Source organism: Buteo buteo, chromosome 13, assembly GCF_964188355.1.
Source record: "Buteo buteo chromosome 13, bButBut1.hap1.1, whole genome shotgun sequence".
NCBI classification, from domain to species: domain Eukaryota; kingdom Metazoa; phylum Chordata; class Aves; order Accipitriformes; family Accipitridae; genus Buteo; species Buteo buteo.
Window position 1 is genome coordinate 23,123,901 of NC_134183.1, and position 20,269 is coordinate 23,144,169.

The following is a 20,269-nucleotide window of genomic DNA, read 5'->3' on the forward strand; positions in this document are numbered from 1 at the left end:
ATCCTTAAATTGGTTGGCATCCAGATAGCACAAGTGTCATTCAGGAGATAAGTTTGGCATTGTGTGTGTTTGTAAGGTGCAATAAAAAAAGAGAAGAAAGTAGTAAAAAGTTTCCTCTTAAAGGCCTAGAGATAAAATAAACTAGGCAGTAAGAGTTCACAGTGCAATTGAAAAATCACCGTTGCTTGGTGTTTTATGGGGAACTCTTAGGAGAAGTTGACTTTCTTTGGTTTTCATCATCTAGTTAAACAGTGCATGCCTGCCTTGGTGCTCTAATACTAACTGTGGCCTTTACTCGTGATGAAAGCAGGTATGATAGCAAGATGTGGTGCAAATGAGGTTTGAGGGCAATTAGTAATGCAGTAGGTAATAAGTAAGTGGGGAGGGGAGTGTAAATATAATTTGGGAATGAAGTGCACACTTGAAGAAAAAGAGATATGGAATAGGGATTGTGGGTCCTGAACTCCCAGCTACTTTGGTTATGTTAGGAAAGCAAAACTGCTCTTGAGCCTGGTTCTATATAGGCATTTTAACATTCATGTTGCTTGCAGTCAGAAGAAAGAGTGAATGATCAGAAATGAATTGTTAGCTGCAGTAATGCTGATGGGAACTGTTTCATTCACCAGTGTCTGTAGCTATTCACCTGTACTTCACTGTAAACGAGGGAAAATCTAGTAACTTCACACCCTGAATAAAGGAAAAGCTTCACCTTCTTCAATTCTTGGAGTAACCAGATGAAGGGATCATCTCAGTGCAGGGAAACGCTGTGACTGTCAAGATGCAAAAGTAAGATGTCCCAGAGGGAGCTTTAAGTGGCCCACTTTCATGGTGGGAAAGATATTCCACCATGAAATTAATGGTGCAGCCCAGAGCACAGTAGAAAAAATACCTTGCCCTCTAATCCCCCCATCGTTGATTCCAGCTGTAGAGTGCTGTGGTGCAAGTCTGTATATATGTCTGCTAGAAAATGAAATAGATTAAATGAAGAGCTCTACAAAGAGGTCCTCAGCATTTCGTATTTTCTCTTATACCATTAAGACACAGACATTTCAGAGGATGGAAAACTAGTTAGCTGTCATTCTGAAGCTTCTGAAAAATACCCAAACATTTAAAATCCAGACTGTTTTACATCACATAAGCATACTGTTTCATTGGACTGCACTCAGTGTAAAGCCTTCAATATTTACATTGTTCTGGTGATATTCTGTTTCTGGAACAATCATTGGCATCACAGGGCAATACTGTGATGCAATGCCTGGGTAGCATTGGATGAGCATCTCTGTGGAATGGTTACATGATGAATATAGTCATTATGGTTTCAGCACATGGGCTTGAACAAAGCCAGAGTCAAAGACAGAAAATAATGGTTATATTTCTAACACCTTCCTTTAAATTATGAGGGAGGGCTTTGCTGGTGCTGCTGCTTCCTCACATCACTGAGTCTTGCTCTCTGAAAAGATTTAAAATAGAGAGAAATGAAGGATTTCCCCCTCCCCCCCTTTTTTTTTTCCTCTAGGTTGCTCTGAGCTTTCTGAATAGCAAGACCAAAATTCCTTAATGCAAATGTTCCTGCTTCCATCCCAGGCAGTAGTTATTTATAAAGTCCAGCATGCTGTGTCTGCTTGAGGCTGCTCCATGCTGCTTGACGGCATCCTGATGTTTACTTGTGCCTACTTCCTTTTATATAGATATTCTTATACTACGCTAGTACAGCTGTCTGCTTTTAAGTTGGACAGTGAATGGTGATGCTGCTCTCTACATATCAAACATAATGCATCCCTTTAGATTTTATAGTTCCCTGTGCCCCAGGTGCTGTTATTATCAGTCCTGACATGATTCATTCAATATGATGGGCCCTGTCTTTCCATTTATCTGTAATGGACAGGAGACTTTGAATCATTTTATCTTCCAAGTACAGCAACATCTTTTCTTTAAAAAGTGACTTCTCTCTGTCTCCATTTCTTGTTTTCTTCCTTGTCTAATATCTTGTGCATTATATTTATCCCCCAGTCTCTTTACTCTGCACCTCCTGTTCCCTTTTGTTTTGTTTGTTCCTGTGTATCTACCTTCTCCTCCCTCTCTTTCCCCACCCTTCCCATTTTTGGGACGCACTGATCCAGGCTCATTGCAGTCAACTAAAAGGTTCCATTGACCTTATCAAGCCTTAGGTTAGGACCAGGTAGCATCTCTCTATCCATACACACAGCTTTTGCAGAATTTAGTGCAGTTTAGTGCAGTATCTGAGGTTACCTTGCTCTCAAAGACAAGCAGGCTAAGAGTAAGACAACAAAGAAAACACATCTTTAGTAAAACTTAGTGTCAGGCTTTGAGGTACAAGATTAAAAGCAAGGTCTTAAAAGTGCAAACAGATTTAAAATACAATTTTATCTTAAACCAAACAAATCTGTTCCTTAGCTACTTAACCTCTTTCTTGTTAACTCCCTGTCAGGTATCCCTACCTTCAGAGCAAGAGTCTAACGCTTCAGTTAGAAGTCCAGTTACCTCCTATGGGTTCAGAAGGGGAATCTCAACCTGATCTTTCTGTCTGTGGTGTATCAACTTCAGATGCTAGGGATCCAGTTTTCATAGAGTAGTTCTCCTCCATGACTAGCTGCATTTATATATCTTTAGAGCTGAGGATTGCATAGATGTAGGAATATTCTTGGTGGCATATAATGATGACATTTGAAGCTAGCACTCACCAACAAACTCACGTAAGGATGAATTTACTCTTCTTGGAACCAGTCACAAGTTACCTTTTCCCCATGGACTGGATGGCTTAAGTGCTTTGGGTTTATTCATCTTACTGGACTATGTGGCACTATTGGAGTACATCCGAAGGACAGACTGTCCAAGTGTTTCTTTGCTTGGGCAATAGTGCTGAACACCTTGCCCTGTATCCTTGTGACAGTCAGTGTGTTCTGGCCATGTCCATTTAGAAAAGTTTAGTAAGTAAAGATCAGAGGATCTCTTCTTCCACCATAGCTTCTCTTGGGTCATTCTACAGATACCTACAGAAATACTACTAGGGTCTGCTTTGAGAAGGTCAAATGTGTTTGTTTCATCTCCTTTTGCTGTGCTCCACTTGGTAGCCATGCACTGCCCCAGAGACTACTAGTAGCTGTCCCATAGGCTGATACATATCAAAGAATGTCCTGGCTGTATAAAGGTAGAGGAGGAGGCAGGTCTATAACAAAAGCATCAGGCTTGTGAATGAGAGAAATGCAGTTTAATTTTTTTGAATATATCTGGGTAATGTATCTGGGCTGAAGATGTACAACAAATAGCAGAATTACAGGTAAGCTGTAGAGAGACATAGAGGTGGGGTTTTCTTTATAGGAATTCTTTTTGGCAAATGTTTTCATAATTTCCTTTGAGCTGCAACTAGTCCCATCCAGGGTGGCAGGTAGTCTTTGCTAACACTGCAAAGGAGAAAAGACACATAAAACATTTAAAGCCTGAAATTGTGTTGTATGAAACGTCTTTGATTTGAGCAGTGAATTTCATTAAATCCTGCCAAACATTCAAAGCCAGTCTCAGCTTCCCAGTCCCTTTATTTGCTATCAGTACTTGAAATCAGCTTAATATTTTACCTTCACCCTTGGTTGCAGAGCATAACGGACAAAACCATTATCTGCGAATGTCATCGCTATTAGGAAGGAGAGAGAAGAAAGGAGGGGATAAGGGGGAACCGGGCTAGCAGGGAGCTGGTATCTACAAAAGTAAACAGACTTTAATTAAATTATGAGAGGCTGATTTTTCCCATTCTGCTCCCTCCTCCCATCATACTGTTAAAGTTCTGCATCTCCTTAAGAGCTGTGGATACAAGCTGCTAGGCTGAGGGCTAATATTTAAAGGTCGTTTAAATGAGCAGAGATGTTAATCGTGGAAGGGACAGAGCTGAACTTTGTCTCCCAGCTCTTGCCTTCATGCAGAGATGTTGCCTTCCTTCCCTGCAGCAAATAAGAGCTTTCAAATTATTGTTTTAGTGTTGGATTACACTTGCTAAACTAATACTAAGCAACCAGCAGCATCTGTGAACTGCAGGGGAGGGGACTGACTTGTCATAGGGTCACGTCTAAGAAAAGTCACAACTTGTATCAGATCAACAGAGTTGGTAGATTGTATTATGGACAGAGTGAAACCTGTCTGAAGTGTGAGGGTGCTGTGAGCCGCAGAGATGTTGGCATGCTGTGTGGAAACTGTGCTTGTGTACGAGTAATGCATTGCAGTCCATGGGCCGCAGTGGAACCAGATTCTGAAGTAGGAAACACTGGTACCTTGTCACACAGTCTACTTGGCTCTAATCTGTGTTAATAGACTTGATTAGGAGTTTTTCTTACAAGCTTTTCTAACAGATCATGGGATTTCTTTATATGTTCTGAAGGAATAATGACATTCTTTACAGAGGCTTTTAGTTTAGTCTAAGAAATAGTGAAATAAAAATTGAGGTTGGGGTTGGTTTGACATTAATCTCTGTATTTACTGATTCCTTTTAGGAGTAGTTTTCAGTTGTCATGTTTCTACTCCCCTGCATGTTTGACTTTGTATGTTGGACTTTTCCAACATGTACCAAGGCATTTTAACAAAGGGACAAGTGCAGGTGGTTTGAGTAGACATAAACTAGTGTCAGTCCCAACAGGAAAAGTGAGGGGGGTAGAATTTTTTGTGAGCAATCACAACATTGAAAAATTATTTCTGTAGGTCTGAAACAGCAAAACTTTTTTTTTCTTCTTCTTGATGTTAAATTGAAGTATGAGAATAAAAGCCCAGCCGTTATTCCTTCCCTCAGAATGGAAACTCTGTTGTTATTTGCAATTAGTTGTGCTCACTGGTATATCAAACTGTGGTGCAGGAAGACATCACACACCTATGTCAAGGAAGTGTTTGGGTCTTATTTTTTTACTGGTCGCATTGGGGAAAGATGAGATTCTGAATACAACCCAATGACTTTTTATGTGGAGTTGTACCCATCAAATGGAAACTGTGTAAACATGCAAGTTCTTGGCAGAAATACAGCTGCTAGTCTCAGCTGAGCAGCTGTTGCCCTGAAGATCAGGAAGGGTGAGTCTAAAGGTAACTTTATCTGAAGAGCCTTTAAGAAACATAACAGAAGTTGTTGTGTTTTCATGTAGAATTTTTGGCAGAAGTATCAGAGTAGTATTTGCTGACTTGTCATGTGTTAGCTATTGCTGATGTTTTCTGATTTGCCAAATGAGTAACATGGGAACTATGGATTATGAGGAAAGAAGGGAATTCAGATAACAGTGAAAGTAAACTTGGAATGGATCTTGTGATGTTACCAGAAACCCCAAGATGGCATTAGAGACCTTGTTTTTCTACATTAAAAATGTGTGACATACTCTTAATGACTCTTATTATTTCTTTGTCTTCCATTCTTAACCAGTTCTCCATTGTTTATACTTTTTTTTTTTTACAAGCATTCCTGCTTTACGCCCCTTTTCCTTCAAGCATCATTTGCAAGGCATTGGTAATGCCAAAGATGCTACATGCAACACAGCCTAGCTGTAGTGCAAGGCTCTGCCAATACAACAACAGACCACAGCCCCACAAATACATTTGTACTTTATTTTGTTCTAGGAGGCTGGAACAGCAAAGCTGGATGCAACTCTGTAGCTAGAAATTCATCTAATACTTAAGGGGTTTTTTAGTTTGGGGTTTTTTTTGTTTGTTTTTGTTTTTGTTTTTTTTGAAACACAAGCCAGCCCAAGTTTACAATGTCACCAGAAGCATTCCAGTACTGAACTGGAGAGTATGGAGATGATGAGGACCTACTGCAATACTTCATTTGCTGGAGGGTTGATTCCTGAATTTTATCAACATACCACAAACTGAAAATTGTGAACCAAATTACAGCAAATCCTTTGATGAGTGCGAGAAGGCTCTGATCTACACACAATCATTAACAAGGAAGATTACTTGGATTTTGCAAAATTGTACAGTGATGTACTGCTCCATATGGTCAAGGATCCTGCACAATCTTCCACTGATCACTGAGTCAGTAACAGAATATGTTCAAGCCAACTAAGGGAAACATTTTCTCGGTGCAAATCTGGGATCCTTATTTAGCTTTTTATTCAGCCTTTGCAGTGAAGCTAGGTGATTGTTCTACATAATGATGTAGCACACATCAAGATCTTCTTGATGTGCTTTACATAGCAGCATTTCTTGTGAGTGGAGAAGCTTAAATGAGATATCCAGCTCATCTCATTTAAGTGAATTCATTTTTCAGACTGGTCGAAGAGATTCAAGTGCCTGTCTTCAATTAGAATGAGTAGGAGTTGGATGCACTTGTTTGCTGTGGAGGTTTTGAGAAGCCTGTGCTCTATGTAAGCTGTGTGAATTTCATAGATAGCACAGAATTTATAATATTTCAGAAGATTTTTTGTTTGTAAGTAGTCTTTTGATTTGTACATACTTAGGTAAAGGAAAAACTGTATTTATTTTCAGGACTGCAACTATGTGGACTTTGGAATGAAAGGAAATTATAAATTTCATGTACTATAAGCACCTTTGAAATATAATATGGACCGTTCATTCATCACAGCCCAATGTTCAAAATCTTTTTATCTGTCTTCTAATTGACATTCCCTGTCCTTGTGCCAGGGCTTGCCATAATTGGAAACTTTTTGGAATTAGCTGTTGTTGTTTTGCTAGTTTGTGATGTGTTGCTTCCTAATTTCAGCCACCGTTGTTCGCTGAGTGGGGATGATCTGAACAGACAGTGGTTGACACCCAGTTCCCAGCTCCATCCAACTATTTACCACACCAAAGGTCTTCTCTATTACCTGCGCAGCATTGGCCGAGCTCCTCTGGTGAGTCTCTTCCAGAATCTTTTGTGAGTTACTGTATATGGATTACTTGCTATAGTTGTGTGAATAGTCTTGTTTTTAGAGCTAGAGTGATTTGGAAAGCATCATGTGCTGTTACACTTTGATCTTACAAAATTGTTTTGAAAGTCTTGGATATTTATTACTTACTGAATCTTCTTAGCAACAACTCCAAATTTCAGAATCTCTGCACACCTGGAATATAAATGAGAAAATGAATTCCTTAAAGCTCTTTAATATCCTCGAAGTACTCCAACTAAGCTAAATACTATGAGTAGGTTATTTCTATCTTCATAGCAATGATAGGAGAAATTCCACAAAGATCTAGTCTGAATGGACTATGTGGAAGCCCATGTTGGAACAACCTATGCAATCATAAAAACCACAGGAAGCAGCCCTCAAAAGGTCTGAACTTCCATGCTGCTTTAGTAATGGGAAGAAAATGGCTGGTTTTGGGGGGGTATGAGAAATTAATGCGAAATGGGTCTCATCTCAAAGCTGCAACTGGAATGGGGCTGGGATCCAGCCCATCTACTCAATCTTGCTGCCCAGCAGAATGGAAAGATAGTTCTGAGACCTCAGGAGAAAAAACACAGGGAGGTTGAAATGTTAATGAACAGATGTGGATGCACAGGCTGGCAGGTTAGCTGACAATAGATACAGTCAGGCAGGAAATGTCCAAAGACACCAAATTCCCTCTGGGTTTGATCCAAAAACCCCCAGACAAGGTGAAAACGTCCGTGAGTTTCTTTACGTGAATTCTTGTGGGAATGAGGTTTTTGGCTAAGGCAACAGCCCTGAAATTCAGCTTTGCAGACCAAGGAATATAGTGGAAATTCAACTCACAGTTGTCAATTTACTCACCAACCTTTTTCTTTGGTTCAGAGCAGTGTAGGATAAGTCTTGTTTTACCCTGCTATTTTCTATGTGGCCTTTTTTAATACACAACCATCCTTGTCATATCCAGGTACATGAAGTTGAACACCCAGTGCAAGTTTTCATCATTGCTGAGTGAAGGGAGACTATTGTTCCTATCATCTTCCTCACTCACAGGCTGCATGTCAGACTTGGTAAACTGATTTTTCTTTGCTTTTGAAGAGTACATTGATTTTGGTTTAGACATACTCAAAAATGCCTTTTTCCCTCCTCCAGAAGAGAGCTGGGTTTCTTTTTTTTTTTTTTCTGTTTTTTTTTTTCTTTACCTCTAAGATCCCATGGAGCCAAGTTCACTGATAGCCAAATGATTTCTGTGAAGTGATTTAGTTTCATTTATCCTTGGGATGCACAAGCAGTTTCTTCAAAGCAAAGAAAAGCTGCTTGAAGGAGAAAAGGAAAGAACTTTAAAGTTAACAGCCTTTCAAACCAAAGCCATTTTAATTGGTAAGTTCTATAGACAACAGCCTGTTAAGCGCTGCTTTTTTTTTTTCCTTCTCTTGTTGGCTTTGGGCACCCTAGTAAGACAAGGGACTGGATGCACTGCGGCATTGCAGGCTTCTGCAGCTTGGGAACTCCTTTTGACTGAGAGCATCAAAGCGAGAGTGTTGAAGACCTTTTGTCTGGGAGCAGCCAGGTCTGCTGGGGAGAGGGAAGTTACTGTCTCCTTGAGTATCTGTGGTGAGAAACTGCTATGGTTTAGAAGCTATAGTTGATAATGCAGTTGCAGCACACAACAGGGAACCTGCAGCTTGTACAGAGTCTGAGCTGCAGTGAAGAGCAGGATGCCCTCGGAGGGGACAGAAGAAAACTTCCTAGGGACCAGGAGACATGGAGCAGTTTGCTGCCATTCGAAGGTGTTATATCAAGCTTAGAAACAAGCATGTGCCCGCAAGGATGTAGCTCATTGTGAGGAAAAAACCCTAAGCATGTCTACCTCAAAACTCTGAGATTCAAAGTCCTGTCACAACGCTATCAAGGAAAAAAAATGAGGTTTTACATAAAAAAAAAAAATAATTTTCAAAATGTTCCCTTTTTCCAACAGCTTTTCTTGCTTTCCATTTTCTATTTTGCTTTTCCTTTATTTTAAAAGATGTCTGGTTCTGTGACTCATAAGGAGGGTTGTTTTTGAGTTAGAAAGCAGTCCTTACCTTTAGGATGATCAGTGCTGGCAAATAACTTTAAATAGATAAAAATTTGCATGTGTGTCTTGAGTCATATCCCAGTGAAGGCAAGCCTTAGGAGTTTGACTAGTTTGTGTGTATTGGTGTCCCAGCCATATGGAAGGACAGGCTGTAGAAAAAGGACTGGTAGGTCCTAAGTTTGCTTAGTGTTTGTCCAGACGTATCCCAGGAAGAATACTGTATTGCGTGCTCAAACTACAAAATATAGCTTAGCCTTGGCTGAATAGTGAGACATAAGCTACCCTGTAGTGCGAAAATGAGGCAGAAGAATGTGTTATAAAGAATAATTGAGTATAAACGTTGGGAGTGACTCCAGTATCCAGAAAACTTAATTAAAATGTAGCTCCATATAACTTGCAAATAGAAAGAAAGTATTTCCAATAGCACTGATGCTTCTGCTGTGGAAGCTGGCGACAATCAGTGAAAGATCCCATGGCCTGAAACAGCAGCCGCATTATAGAACCTGGCTTTGATAATCCTGTACCAATAAAGAGGTCTCATTCCAGACCTGTCACTAAGGACTCATCTGCAGGTTTCTTGAGGTGTAGAATTATAGACCTGCTGCTGATCAGGCAGCCCAGCTACTGACTATCTGATCATCCCTGTGTGGTTTCTTGATACATAAAATAATATTTTAGGCGGATAATACATTGTGTCTTTTGTGTGTTGGTAATTCTGTAAATTGGCAGGTAATTGATACCCAATTGAGCTGGGTCCTCTGCCTTGAAATAAGACGAAAGCTATAAAATCCTCTTTGATATTCACAAGAATAAATTCTAGGTTGTACCTGTGGTTAACCTAAGCTGTGACTATGTATTGCTGATAGCTTAGATGAAACACTAGCTGGAAAAATGTCTGTCATTAAGGGAACCAATAAATGTAGCTCTTTGGAAGGAGACATTACAGGATAATTGCATGTGGTTCAGACAGATTTACTTCAAGTGCAGGGGCTGCGTAAGTCCTGCAAAACATGCACACAGACTGAGGGGGCTGAGTCTCTGGGGTCTGTGCAATGCTGGCTTTTTTCATTTGGAAATGATGCTGGTTGTAGGTTTGCACCAACGAGCAGCTCTCAGACTGCCCTGTTTGTCCTCCCCTTTCTGCCTTTGCCGAGTGCCAAGGCTATAAGTAAAGCAGGAGCAGTTGTTGCTGGGTAGGTAGCTGTTCACGTGCTTCAGGTGTGGAAAGTGCGTGCTGCAGGGATGGGGATGTGCAGACCCAGAGCCCTGCGGAGAGCTGGAGGTGAGTGGTAGTGCAGGAAGGAAAGTTGACAGGTCAGAAACCAAAAGAAGGAGCAGCGTAAGCTACATGCTCAATTCCTAGATAATTAAATTCCCTGACTTGCTGCAGCTAAACTTAGTTACTGTAGAGCTGGTAAATAAACATACGAGGGTAAATCTTGCCCTAACAGTTGGTGGAAGAAGCTCATCTACCCCATCTGTTTCTCCCCTCTTCTATATGTATTTATGTAAGAATATGTATATATTTTTTTACCCTATATTTCTCCCCCATCTCTGTTTTTATTTATGTATAATTCTTCCCTACCACCCTATACCCATTCTTTTGTCTCCGACATAAGCCCTGGAAAACTGTTTCAATGAAGTCTCGAAGGTCCTTTCTACTCAGTGGTAGATACTGTTTTAAAATGAACCAATTCCTTCTCTTTAGAAATTCTTGTCTTTTCATTGACAGATTTCTGAATATTCCTGATAAAGACATGGAGAATATATGTAACAGCAGTGTGTATATCGACTTCATATCTCAGAGGGCACTGAGATTGATTATTCTTTAAGACTTGGGTCAATATTTACCTCTTGGGTCATTAAATTGTGATTTTCATTTCTATAGGAGTCAATATCTGCCTATAAAGGCAATCAAAACTTCTGCTAAAACTGGGAATGTGCCTTGTGCCTAGTTTATATGACAGCTGACATAAAAGAGATGGATTAGATAGGCAGATTAGTGTGGAATGAGATTATTTGCCATGAAGATAGGTCATGTTCTCTGCTTGGCTTCCAGGAATTCATGCAAAGATCTGACAACATTGTGCAATACAGTTGCACAATTATATTTTCCTGAAAATTATGTAGCACAGGTCTTGAATTTAAAGACAACAAAGTGATGATTAATTGCTCAGGAAAGCACAGATTTGAAATCTCATGAGGATAAAGCTGGAGTTTAGAAGTAGAAAGAGCCTGACAAATGGCTCTGCTGTTGTATCATAAGTTACCATGAACCCTTATGTTCCTGAGTTGCCACAGATTCTTGCACAGGTGTCATGTTTATTTCTGCTGCAGACAGAAATGCACTAGTCTTGACTCTGGATCCCTGAGATCATGTCAGATTGAATAAAGCAAGCAAGATACAACTGTTTAACAAAGTTTGACACAGGTTATAGGCATGGCCCAGAGTCTAAGCTACTCTGAAGAGACCTGAAAAAATAATAACACCCCCCCTTGTCTTATAGTGCTTACTTATTATGAAGAACCAGGAAACTTCTTCAATGTTGAAGACTTTGCCTTTTTTTTTCTTTTTTTTTTTTTTTTTTTCTTTTTCCCCTCCCCCGTCTCCCTAGGTATTCTGCGACTACCACGGACACTCCCAGAAAAAGAACGTGTTTCTTTATGGCTGCAGCATCAAGGAGACCTTGTGGCAAGCAGGCTGCGTGGTTGACACATCAGTTATCACAGAAGATGTTGGCTACAGGGTAGGTCCGCTTTGTTCCTTTCTGCAATTACTGGTGTGTATATGCATCTACATAGCTACTTAAGATAAGGCCAGCTCACAAATTTTGGAGATAAGTGCAAGCTTCCCTTACTCTAGAGAAGTAATGGTCCAGGGAGTTTTGGATCATGCATAATATCTTCAGGCACCAGATATTAGCAAGAATATTGTCAGTAGATGGGTCCCTATTTATTTCATTTTGGTAACATGCTGTGTTATAATCTTTGTCTACAGACTAAAAGGGCAGCAATATTTTCGTGTGGTTTATAATTTCTAAATTTACGTACACTTTTGTGCCCTCACCCTACCATAATAAGAAAATAAATAGGAATTACATAGTCGTAACTGAGAAAATGACAATGTGCCCCTGTCCTACTCAGTTGAACTGCTTCATCACAAAGTGCTCCTGGTCTCACTGAAAACATCAGAGAATTCAATGGGTGTCAAACAGACCTAACATGGTGGAGTTATGTCCAAAGCAAGTGCTTGGTGTCATAGCTAGGGAAATTTTTCTGGAATTAGTAAGAAAATTATTTCTACTTCATGTGAATGTCTCCTCCATCAAACTGTTCTCTGGGTTTCCTGCCTGTCTTTTTTTTTTTGTGTGTGTGTCTGTTTAGATGATATTTTTGTCTTAAATGACAAATTTCTGTGGAAAAAAAGGATCTTAAGCTGTAATTATAGTCTTAAAAAATGTTAATTTCACAAAACATTAACTGTGGCCTTAAACTGATTATAGAGGTATTGCTTGGTTCACTCCAACCTGAAAGAGGTTGAAAAGTCTTTTTCAGTTTATGTCTCTCTAATTTTCACTACTTCAGTACAAATACTAATTATCCTCCCATAAGGGTGCCACATCTTCTGTGTTCATCTTATGGCATTGTACACAGAATACTGAAACTTTTGAGAAAGCACTCCAGAGTTCATCATGAGGGGTCCCTGTGGCAAACACTGTTTCACAAAGCAAGCAGGGAGCGTGCTTACAGTCAGGACATCTTTTGCTGTGTTTGAATTCAGAGGGCTTGAAAAGGCTGAGGATGGTTCATTGTTACACAAACAGAATTCAAATGCTGCTGTCAGCACCTGGAGCCTGTCTTGAATCTGCAATGAAGAAAGGCTCCAAGGCTGTCGAAGAATACACCGCAGTGGCCTATAAGAAAGATTTTGTGGTTCAAATCATCTTTTGCACAAAATGGGAGATGGGTGCTTGCTGCAGTTCCTTCTTACGGGTCACCCTCTTCCTTCTCAGGCTGGGGAGACTGGGTCTATAGGAGAACATATCTGTAATTGCAAACTGCGGCAGATAATCACCCCTGTCTCAGACCTGCTCCTTTGCACTGTTTGTACAGGTTTCTCTCCTGCCTTCTGTAGGTAGTTGGGGATTAATCTGGCCTCCATGATTGATTTTTGTCCCCAGGAGCAGGAACCAAATACCTCAAGAAAATGTTGTTTTTTGGAACAGCCTTTGCCTCATACGTCATAGACTCAGCTGCAGCCCTTGGCAATATACAGGAATAAGAGTCTTCATTACTTTCTAATATTTGGCGGCCTTGGGTGACTTGCGCAGCATTGGCATCGCAAAGCCCAGCTTGAAGATTTGTCCTTTTGATAGCCATTCCAGGCCACTTTGACAGCAACCTCTGCAGGGATGTCAGCAAAGAAATATAATTCTATTGTCTCCTAATGGGATTGGAGGTTTATGGGCAGGGTCCTGTGTGAGGGAGTAGCTTCCTTGGCTGTTGTACACGCTAAATCCAGCTGTGCATGAGAAAGGGAACGCAGTCACACTGCTGCATTATCATAAAAACATCCTTTAAAAATGTGTGTTTTCACTCTTTCAAAATACGCTATTGAAAGATAATTAATGAGAAGAATACGTAGAGAAGAAAGAACCATTAGTGTGAAATCCAGTGACCGCTGGTAAAATGAAAAGAATATTAAATTCAGATTTGCTAATGCTCCTAAATGAGTCCTGCGTACAGAGGCATTACTGTTACTTGCCAGCGTTTTTATTTAATTAAATGTTAAAGATTGATTATGCATATAAGTTCAATTGCTTTAAAAAGCTAAACTGGATTAAGGATCTGGCTATTGCATTTGATAGTATATATTTATAAAAAATCCTTGTGTTGATTCAGATAAGGACAAAATGGAATCTATCTCAAACTTCACATACAGTTTCACTGGATCTCGTGATTGTGCTGAGGCTTATAAACATCTGGGAGATAGGGCTTTGCTTCATTTTTTTAATTCCTGTTCAACCCAAATCCAAGAAAACCTGGAAGCACTGCATGAAAACATACTATTTTGTGATCCTCATGCAGCAAGTAGCACATTGAAGGTAATCCAGAAATGTTGGATGCTTTGTCTAAGGCAAGCAGTCAATTTTAAAGATTCCTCTCTTTGGTATGCCCACAGGAAAGGGAGTGCTGTAGCTCTTAGTAGCACACTGGAGATCTTGACTTAAGAGTGAGGCTTGTAGTGGTCTCAGATTTAAACTGGAATCTCTTGCTTTGTTCCAGTTTTCTCCACCTCCTTTTTTTTGTCTAAAAAATGGACCTCATAGATCTTTAGATCTATACCTTCCAGAACTGGTAAAGTCCATTGACAGCTGTAGCCAGAATATACTGAAAAATGAAATATACTTTTTTGTTATGTGTATGGTTGTGTACGGTTAAGCTGTTTGCAAGAGATACTGCAAAATAATTTAGGCCAAAGATTTATCATTCACATCAAACCTGTTTGAGGAAAAGACATTATTCTTTCACTTTCAGTGAAACCAAATATTCCCGTACAGTGCTATGAAGTAAAGCTCAACAGAATGGAACTACAATTGCTCAGAATCAGTCAGTGAAACTGATTGTTATTGGAAAGTGAAATTAGCTGGTTGGCTTTCACCGCCCAAACTGAATGAAATTCAAGGGTAAATGCCATTAGCAATAAGTGGGAACTCCTTCTATATGATTCCATTCAGTTCAGATGTTTAAGCAAGCTGTCGTCAAAGAAATAATGAATATCCTCATTTTGCTTGCTCTTCTCTAGATGGATCAAATGGTCTCTTGGCATACATTGTGGTTAGTATACCAGCACTAAAATTTAGACACACGCACACGTGTGTGTACATGTGGGTGTGTACCTAAAGGTCCAGTCTCTACATAGAGCACACCTAGCGTTAATGTATCTAGTATATGTTTTTATAGAGTGTAAAAGTAATACATTTAGCACTCTTTAATGACTAAGTAAGTGTTGCCTCTGCACTGATGGAAATATTTTGATACTGCAGTGTATTAGGAGTGTTTATAGATGTTGTTGGGAAATATGATTTCTAGAATAAGAAAGTCACTCTAGGCTGAGATGTAAATTTTACTGGGTTTTCATGATTACTTTTTATTGTGATTCTCTAAATGAGGTGTATAAAATATATCATTTGGACTCAGATGAGAATATTTTGGTTTGTTTCACAATGCAAGTTATTTAAATGTTGAACTCTATTTTCATATAATTATGTGCGACCTTCCGTGAGAATACACATCCCCTTTCTCTGCTCTGTGCTAGGTTCAGGCAAAACTCCTCCCATAGCCGAATCCCTTGTCAAATTGTGGATGCATGATGGGAGGACATATAGTATAGCTGGAGAGGGGAGCAGGAGAATATCAGGTACTGAACCATGACTGCAGCCCTCTCAGCAGCTCAACAGGAAGGTGTAGGTTAACGTCAAAGCAGCATGCAAACAAAACTCTGTGATTTCAGCAGTCCCAAACTATTGGGTGTGAAAATGTTTGATTTTGAATGAGGTACAACAAGTGTACTGGATATTTTGCATTTTAGTTTTTGGGACAAAACAAATGTTTGAATGTAAGGATTTCACATGGGATGGACATAATGCACTGGTTGGAGCTCTCAGTAAGAGTGCCTACAGATAGATTTGATTATATACACATTAAAACCCACAGGTCTCTCTGTATATGTGTGTTTGATATAAACACATGCACATCTGTTCAGTTCATTTTCTCATCACTGCTGATACTTTCTCATAGACTCTTCCTAAAATCCTGGATAAAGTGGCCCCTGCGTTTGTCATGAACAGCTGCAGCTTCCTAGTGGAGAAGTCCCGGGAGTCAACGGCCCGGGTGGTGGTATGGAAGGAAATGGGTGTGTTGAGGAGCTACACCATGGAGAGTACATACTGCGGCTGCAGCCATGGACTCTACAAAGTGAGTAAATCTTTCAAAGAACCCTGTGCCACCCTCCTCCTAATGCACATCTCATAAGCTTGGGTAAAGCGGAGGAAATAGCCGTTGTCTTGATGCTTAGCTTTGTCTGCACTCTCCAGACCCATGTAGCCATGCTCTGAGGTTTCATTTATCAGTGAAATGAAGAGAAACTCCAGCCTGGAGACAAAAGCATTGAGCTGAAGGAAGGAGTGTTTTTGAGATGATAGGGGACGCCTATCCTTATAAGGGCATTGACAGTGTTGTAAAAAAGTGTGTTGGCAGGTCATATGGACATCATTGAGCCTAGTTCTAAGGTAATTAACTTGAATACTAGTGGCACCAAGGTCTTTGGTACAGGCTAGCTGCCTCAGCATTCACCTGACTGAATTTAAGAGCCTGCGCTGAGAATCCTGCATTTGGAGTTGCCTGTTACTGACAGCCAAAAGTGGCTAATCTAAGGCTAGTTTTGACAGCTGTCCATGAGCTCAAGTTATGCCTGTGACTGTGGTCTAGACAGACCCCATTTCCACATCAAATGAGGTACTAGTCTTTGTAGGAAAGGCTGTACTCGTACCAAATGCATCAGAGACATCAGTCTATGAAATCTCCTGGCACTCTTTAAGTACAGAGGATGAACTTTGGTAATTGCATTTGAGTGATCATAATTTTCCATTCACTCAAATGGTGAATTCTTTCACTTTTTCCTTTCCCAAACCTGTTGCTTTCACTGAGAGTCTTCCGTATTCCATCTCGTTTCTCCCACTAGGGAGCAATCCTTATCTGTACAGCATTAATAAGCAGTTAAGGATCCTGAAAGACCCTTAAGGAAAGAGCCATTATTACAAATAACAATTAATTAATAAGACATTCAAATGATTATCTGTGGAAGCTCTATACTAATCCTTTTACCTCTCTGTAGAATGCAGCCAGGAAGTAATCAGCTGCTGTTTTAACCATGCTCTACTATACACACATCAATTCCAAGACAGGAAAAGCAGAAGAAAAAAACAGTAGACAGTTTAAAGGAAGAGAATATAATTGCCCTGGGCATTATATCTAACACTCCCTACTCCTGAGAAGTGCTAATGGTTTTTTAATAGGCGCCACAGGTCAAGACAGTGGTTTTGGATCTTTTTTTAGACAGTGGGAGAAAATCTACCTCTACTGAAGTCACTGACAAAACTCCTAGTGATCTACATAGAGGAGGATTTCACTGATTTCCTAGATAATCACTGTAAGATTTAAAACAGTGACACATCAGATTGTATCAATACCTACTCATTTGTTCTCCTCTAGCATCTGTGAGGTCTTTAACCCAAATTTGCTTAATTTGTGCCATTAGACGCTTGAAATACTAGGAAGAGAACATTAAATGCCACATTCAGATGTTGCATTTAAGCACTGTGCCATCCACACTGGCTCTGTATTATATAGTAGAGGTACCAGAAATAAGCAGAAAGACCTAATGCAGATGGTTCAGGATACTTTTTTTAAAGAAATCCTTTAAAATATGTGAAACTATTTTCTACATTCTTTCTTGTCCTCTTTTTCGTCACTGACCAGGACCACAGGCAGCCACTGAGGACAAGAGCAAGTTGACATATGAGGGCTTGTGATTGGTGACAGAATCCAATGTTCTCATGGCCCACAAGGAAGTCTGTAAGCTGTAAAGCCTTTCTGAAATGTCCATTCTGAACACCTTGAAAAGCTAAGTCCCAGTTGGATGATTGGGTTATTTTTATGAGGTCACATATCTTTTTTTTTTTTTCTTTGTTTAGGATTATCATTCATCTCAAAGATGGAGGATACATAAATATTGCCATGAGGGAGGCATTTCTTTTTCTTCATGATTTCTTCACCATTTCTTCACGGCAAACACTTTTTGCAGTTTCTCTGATTCAGGCAGCTTTAAAGTATTTCCACTCATTTTGTCCAAGTACACTAAGTACCCAACTGGTTAGTATCAAAATGGAATATAATTTCTTGTGTTGACACTTATGCTGGACCTGCATATAAATACATAAACTATCTCTTTCAAATAATTGATATTAATGTACTCTTTCCTCTTCCTTTTAGCGGTCTTTAGAGTTGGTTCTTCCTTGCTTGTTCTTATGAGTGCATTATTTAGGGTATGGACTTGACAGGCTGACCTGAGGATTTTGTTGCATAATACCATTTAACGCTCAGCTTCCATCTGTCAAGTCAAAACTATTTCAGTAGTATCTGGAAGCCCTGAAATTATTCCTGTAAGCTGGAAATTAATTACATAAGAGGTCATATTTTTCTAGAGACTTCAACCTGAGTTCTTTACTCTTGCACCCTCAAGTTGATGTGTGTGTAAAGAATAGACTGAGACTAATGCTCAGCCAGGAGATGTCAGCATCCTATATTTAGAGGTCCTGATACTTGGATTAGTAGATTTGCATTTAACAGTGAATGGAATCAGTTTCTTAATTGCATTGGACTGATCTGTGTGTAGGGATATACCCAGAATCTCCCCTGGACAAGCATGCCCTTACGTTTTTGATACTTTCATACCTTAAAGTACAGTACAAACAGCAGCTAGGATTTTAAACATCTCATTATATGCAGCAGAGGCTCCCAAGTCCAGCATCATTCAGTGAATCAGTGGTCAAACTTTTAACAGAGCGCAGGAGATCTGGATCCTGGTCTTTAGTTATCTTCCTGTTTGTAAGGGGTGAAAGTAATTCATTCAAGTAGCTGCTTTGCCGGCTCTGAGCATAGATACAGTGCTTGGAGTTGCACAGAGACCTCTGATAGGGTTTGTGCAATGGATTTAGAAAGAGCAAGAGAGCCTTGCAGAGGCTGCAAGAGGTTAAAATATTAATTGCACAAGGCTGGTAAGTGTGCCCCCTCTCACCACATTTTGAGGAAGGGCTGAGGTAAACCAGAACCTAATTTTTCTGATAGAGAGTCCAGAAAAGATGCTGTAAGATTTTTTTCCAAGGAATGTGTGTGTCCTTTCTTGGGTTGAACTGTAGCCTTCATTTTTACAATAGTTTAGTGACTGAAAGATAAGGCAGGAATTTGGTACTATTGATATGTAAATGAGAAAAAATAGTGACCCCAGCCTCATTTAAAAGTCATTTGATTTCAAATGGGGAGGAGGGTGGAAATGAAAGGAGAAAAGAGATGGTTTGTCTCTGTCGAATCTCCCTGTCTCTGTGATCAATGGAAATGCAATAAGCCAACTACCCTTAATGAAGCAAAACATAAAACTAAAGAAACTATTGATCTTATCTAAGGTTTTGTTCAACATAAGGAAGAAGAAAAGAAGGGGAAAAAAATATCCAAACTCTTTTTCATTTTGTCTGGATTGCCCAATTCAGTCTTAAAGGAGCAGTGTCTCCATTTGAAAGTTGCTAAAAACAAAGCAGCCAGTTTCTGTAGGGAATTCTCCCTCCTGTCTCTGCCAGTTTACAACCTTATTGTCAAAACAGAAAATAACTGGGCGGGGGACCAACCGAAACTGCTTGTCATTTCTTTGCTCATGTGAAGGCAGTCTGCGTTGTTCCCCCCTTGGAGCTTTTACACCTTCAGCTTACCGTGTGATTTTTATTGCTGCCTCCCTTTTGTGGCATGTAGAGCCCCTTCTCTTCTTTTGTTTTCAAAAGACTGAATGCAAGGCTGTACTGTAAGAAGTTCTGCTGAGTACAGGTTTAGTCAGGTACAATCATGACCCCAAAAGAATAAAATCTCCAGTGGCACGTATTCATATTTTCCCAAGTTTCTTATGTGTCGTGGTTTAACCCCAGCCAGCAACTAAGCACCATGCAGCTGCTCACTCACTCCCCCCTACCCAGAGGGATGGGGGAGAGAATCAGGGAAAAAAGTAAAAATTGTAGGTGGAGATAAGAACAATCTAATAGAACAGAAAAGAAGAAAATAATAATGATAATAACAATAATAAAATGATAACAGTAATAAAAGAATTGGAATATACAAAACCAGTGATGCACAATGCAATTGCTCACCACTCGCCAACCCATGCCCAGTTAGTTCCTGAGCAGCAATTCACCCCCACCTCAAGCCAACTCTCCCCAGTTTATATACTGGACATGACATCACATGGTATGGAATACCCCTTTGGCCAATTTGGGTCAGCTATCCTGGCTGTGTCCCCTCCCAACTTCTTGTGCCCCTCCAGCCTTCTTGCTGGCTGGACATGAGAAGCTGAAAAATCCTTGACTTAGTCTAAACACTACTTAGCAACAACTGCAAACATCAGTGTGTTATCAACATTTTTCTCATACTGAATCCAAAACATGTCACTATACCAGCTACCAGAAGGAAAATTAACTCTATCCCAGCCAAAACCAGGATATTGTGTGATTCATTTTCC

At 39.9% G+C, this 20,269-nt stretch overlaps 1 protein-coding gene across 2 annotated transcripts in view; it reads left to right on the forward strand.

Annotated features, from left to right (window-relative positions):
* The window catches only part of AGBL1 (AGBL carboxypeptidase 1), a 304,004-nt gene that overhangs the window by 150,893 nt on the left and 132,842 nt on the right, over positions 1-20,269 (forward strand). For both annotated transcript variants that reach the window (XM_075045069.1, XM_075045070.1), the window contains exons 19-21: positions 6,707-6,836; positions 11,544-11,675; positions 15,730-15,906. In XM_075045069.1, coding sequence (XP_074901170.1) covers positions 6,707-6,836; positions 11,544-11,675; positions 15,730-15,906 — 439 coding nt within the window. The remainder of the gene's footprint in view (positions 1-6,706; positions 6,837-11,543; positions 11,676-15,729; positions 15,907-20,269) is intronic.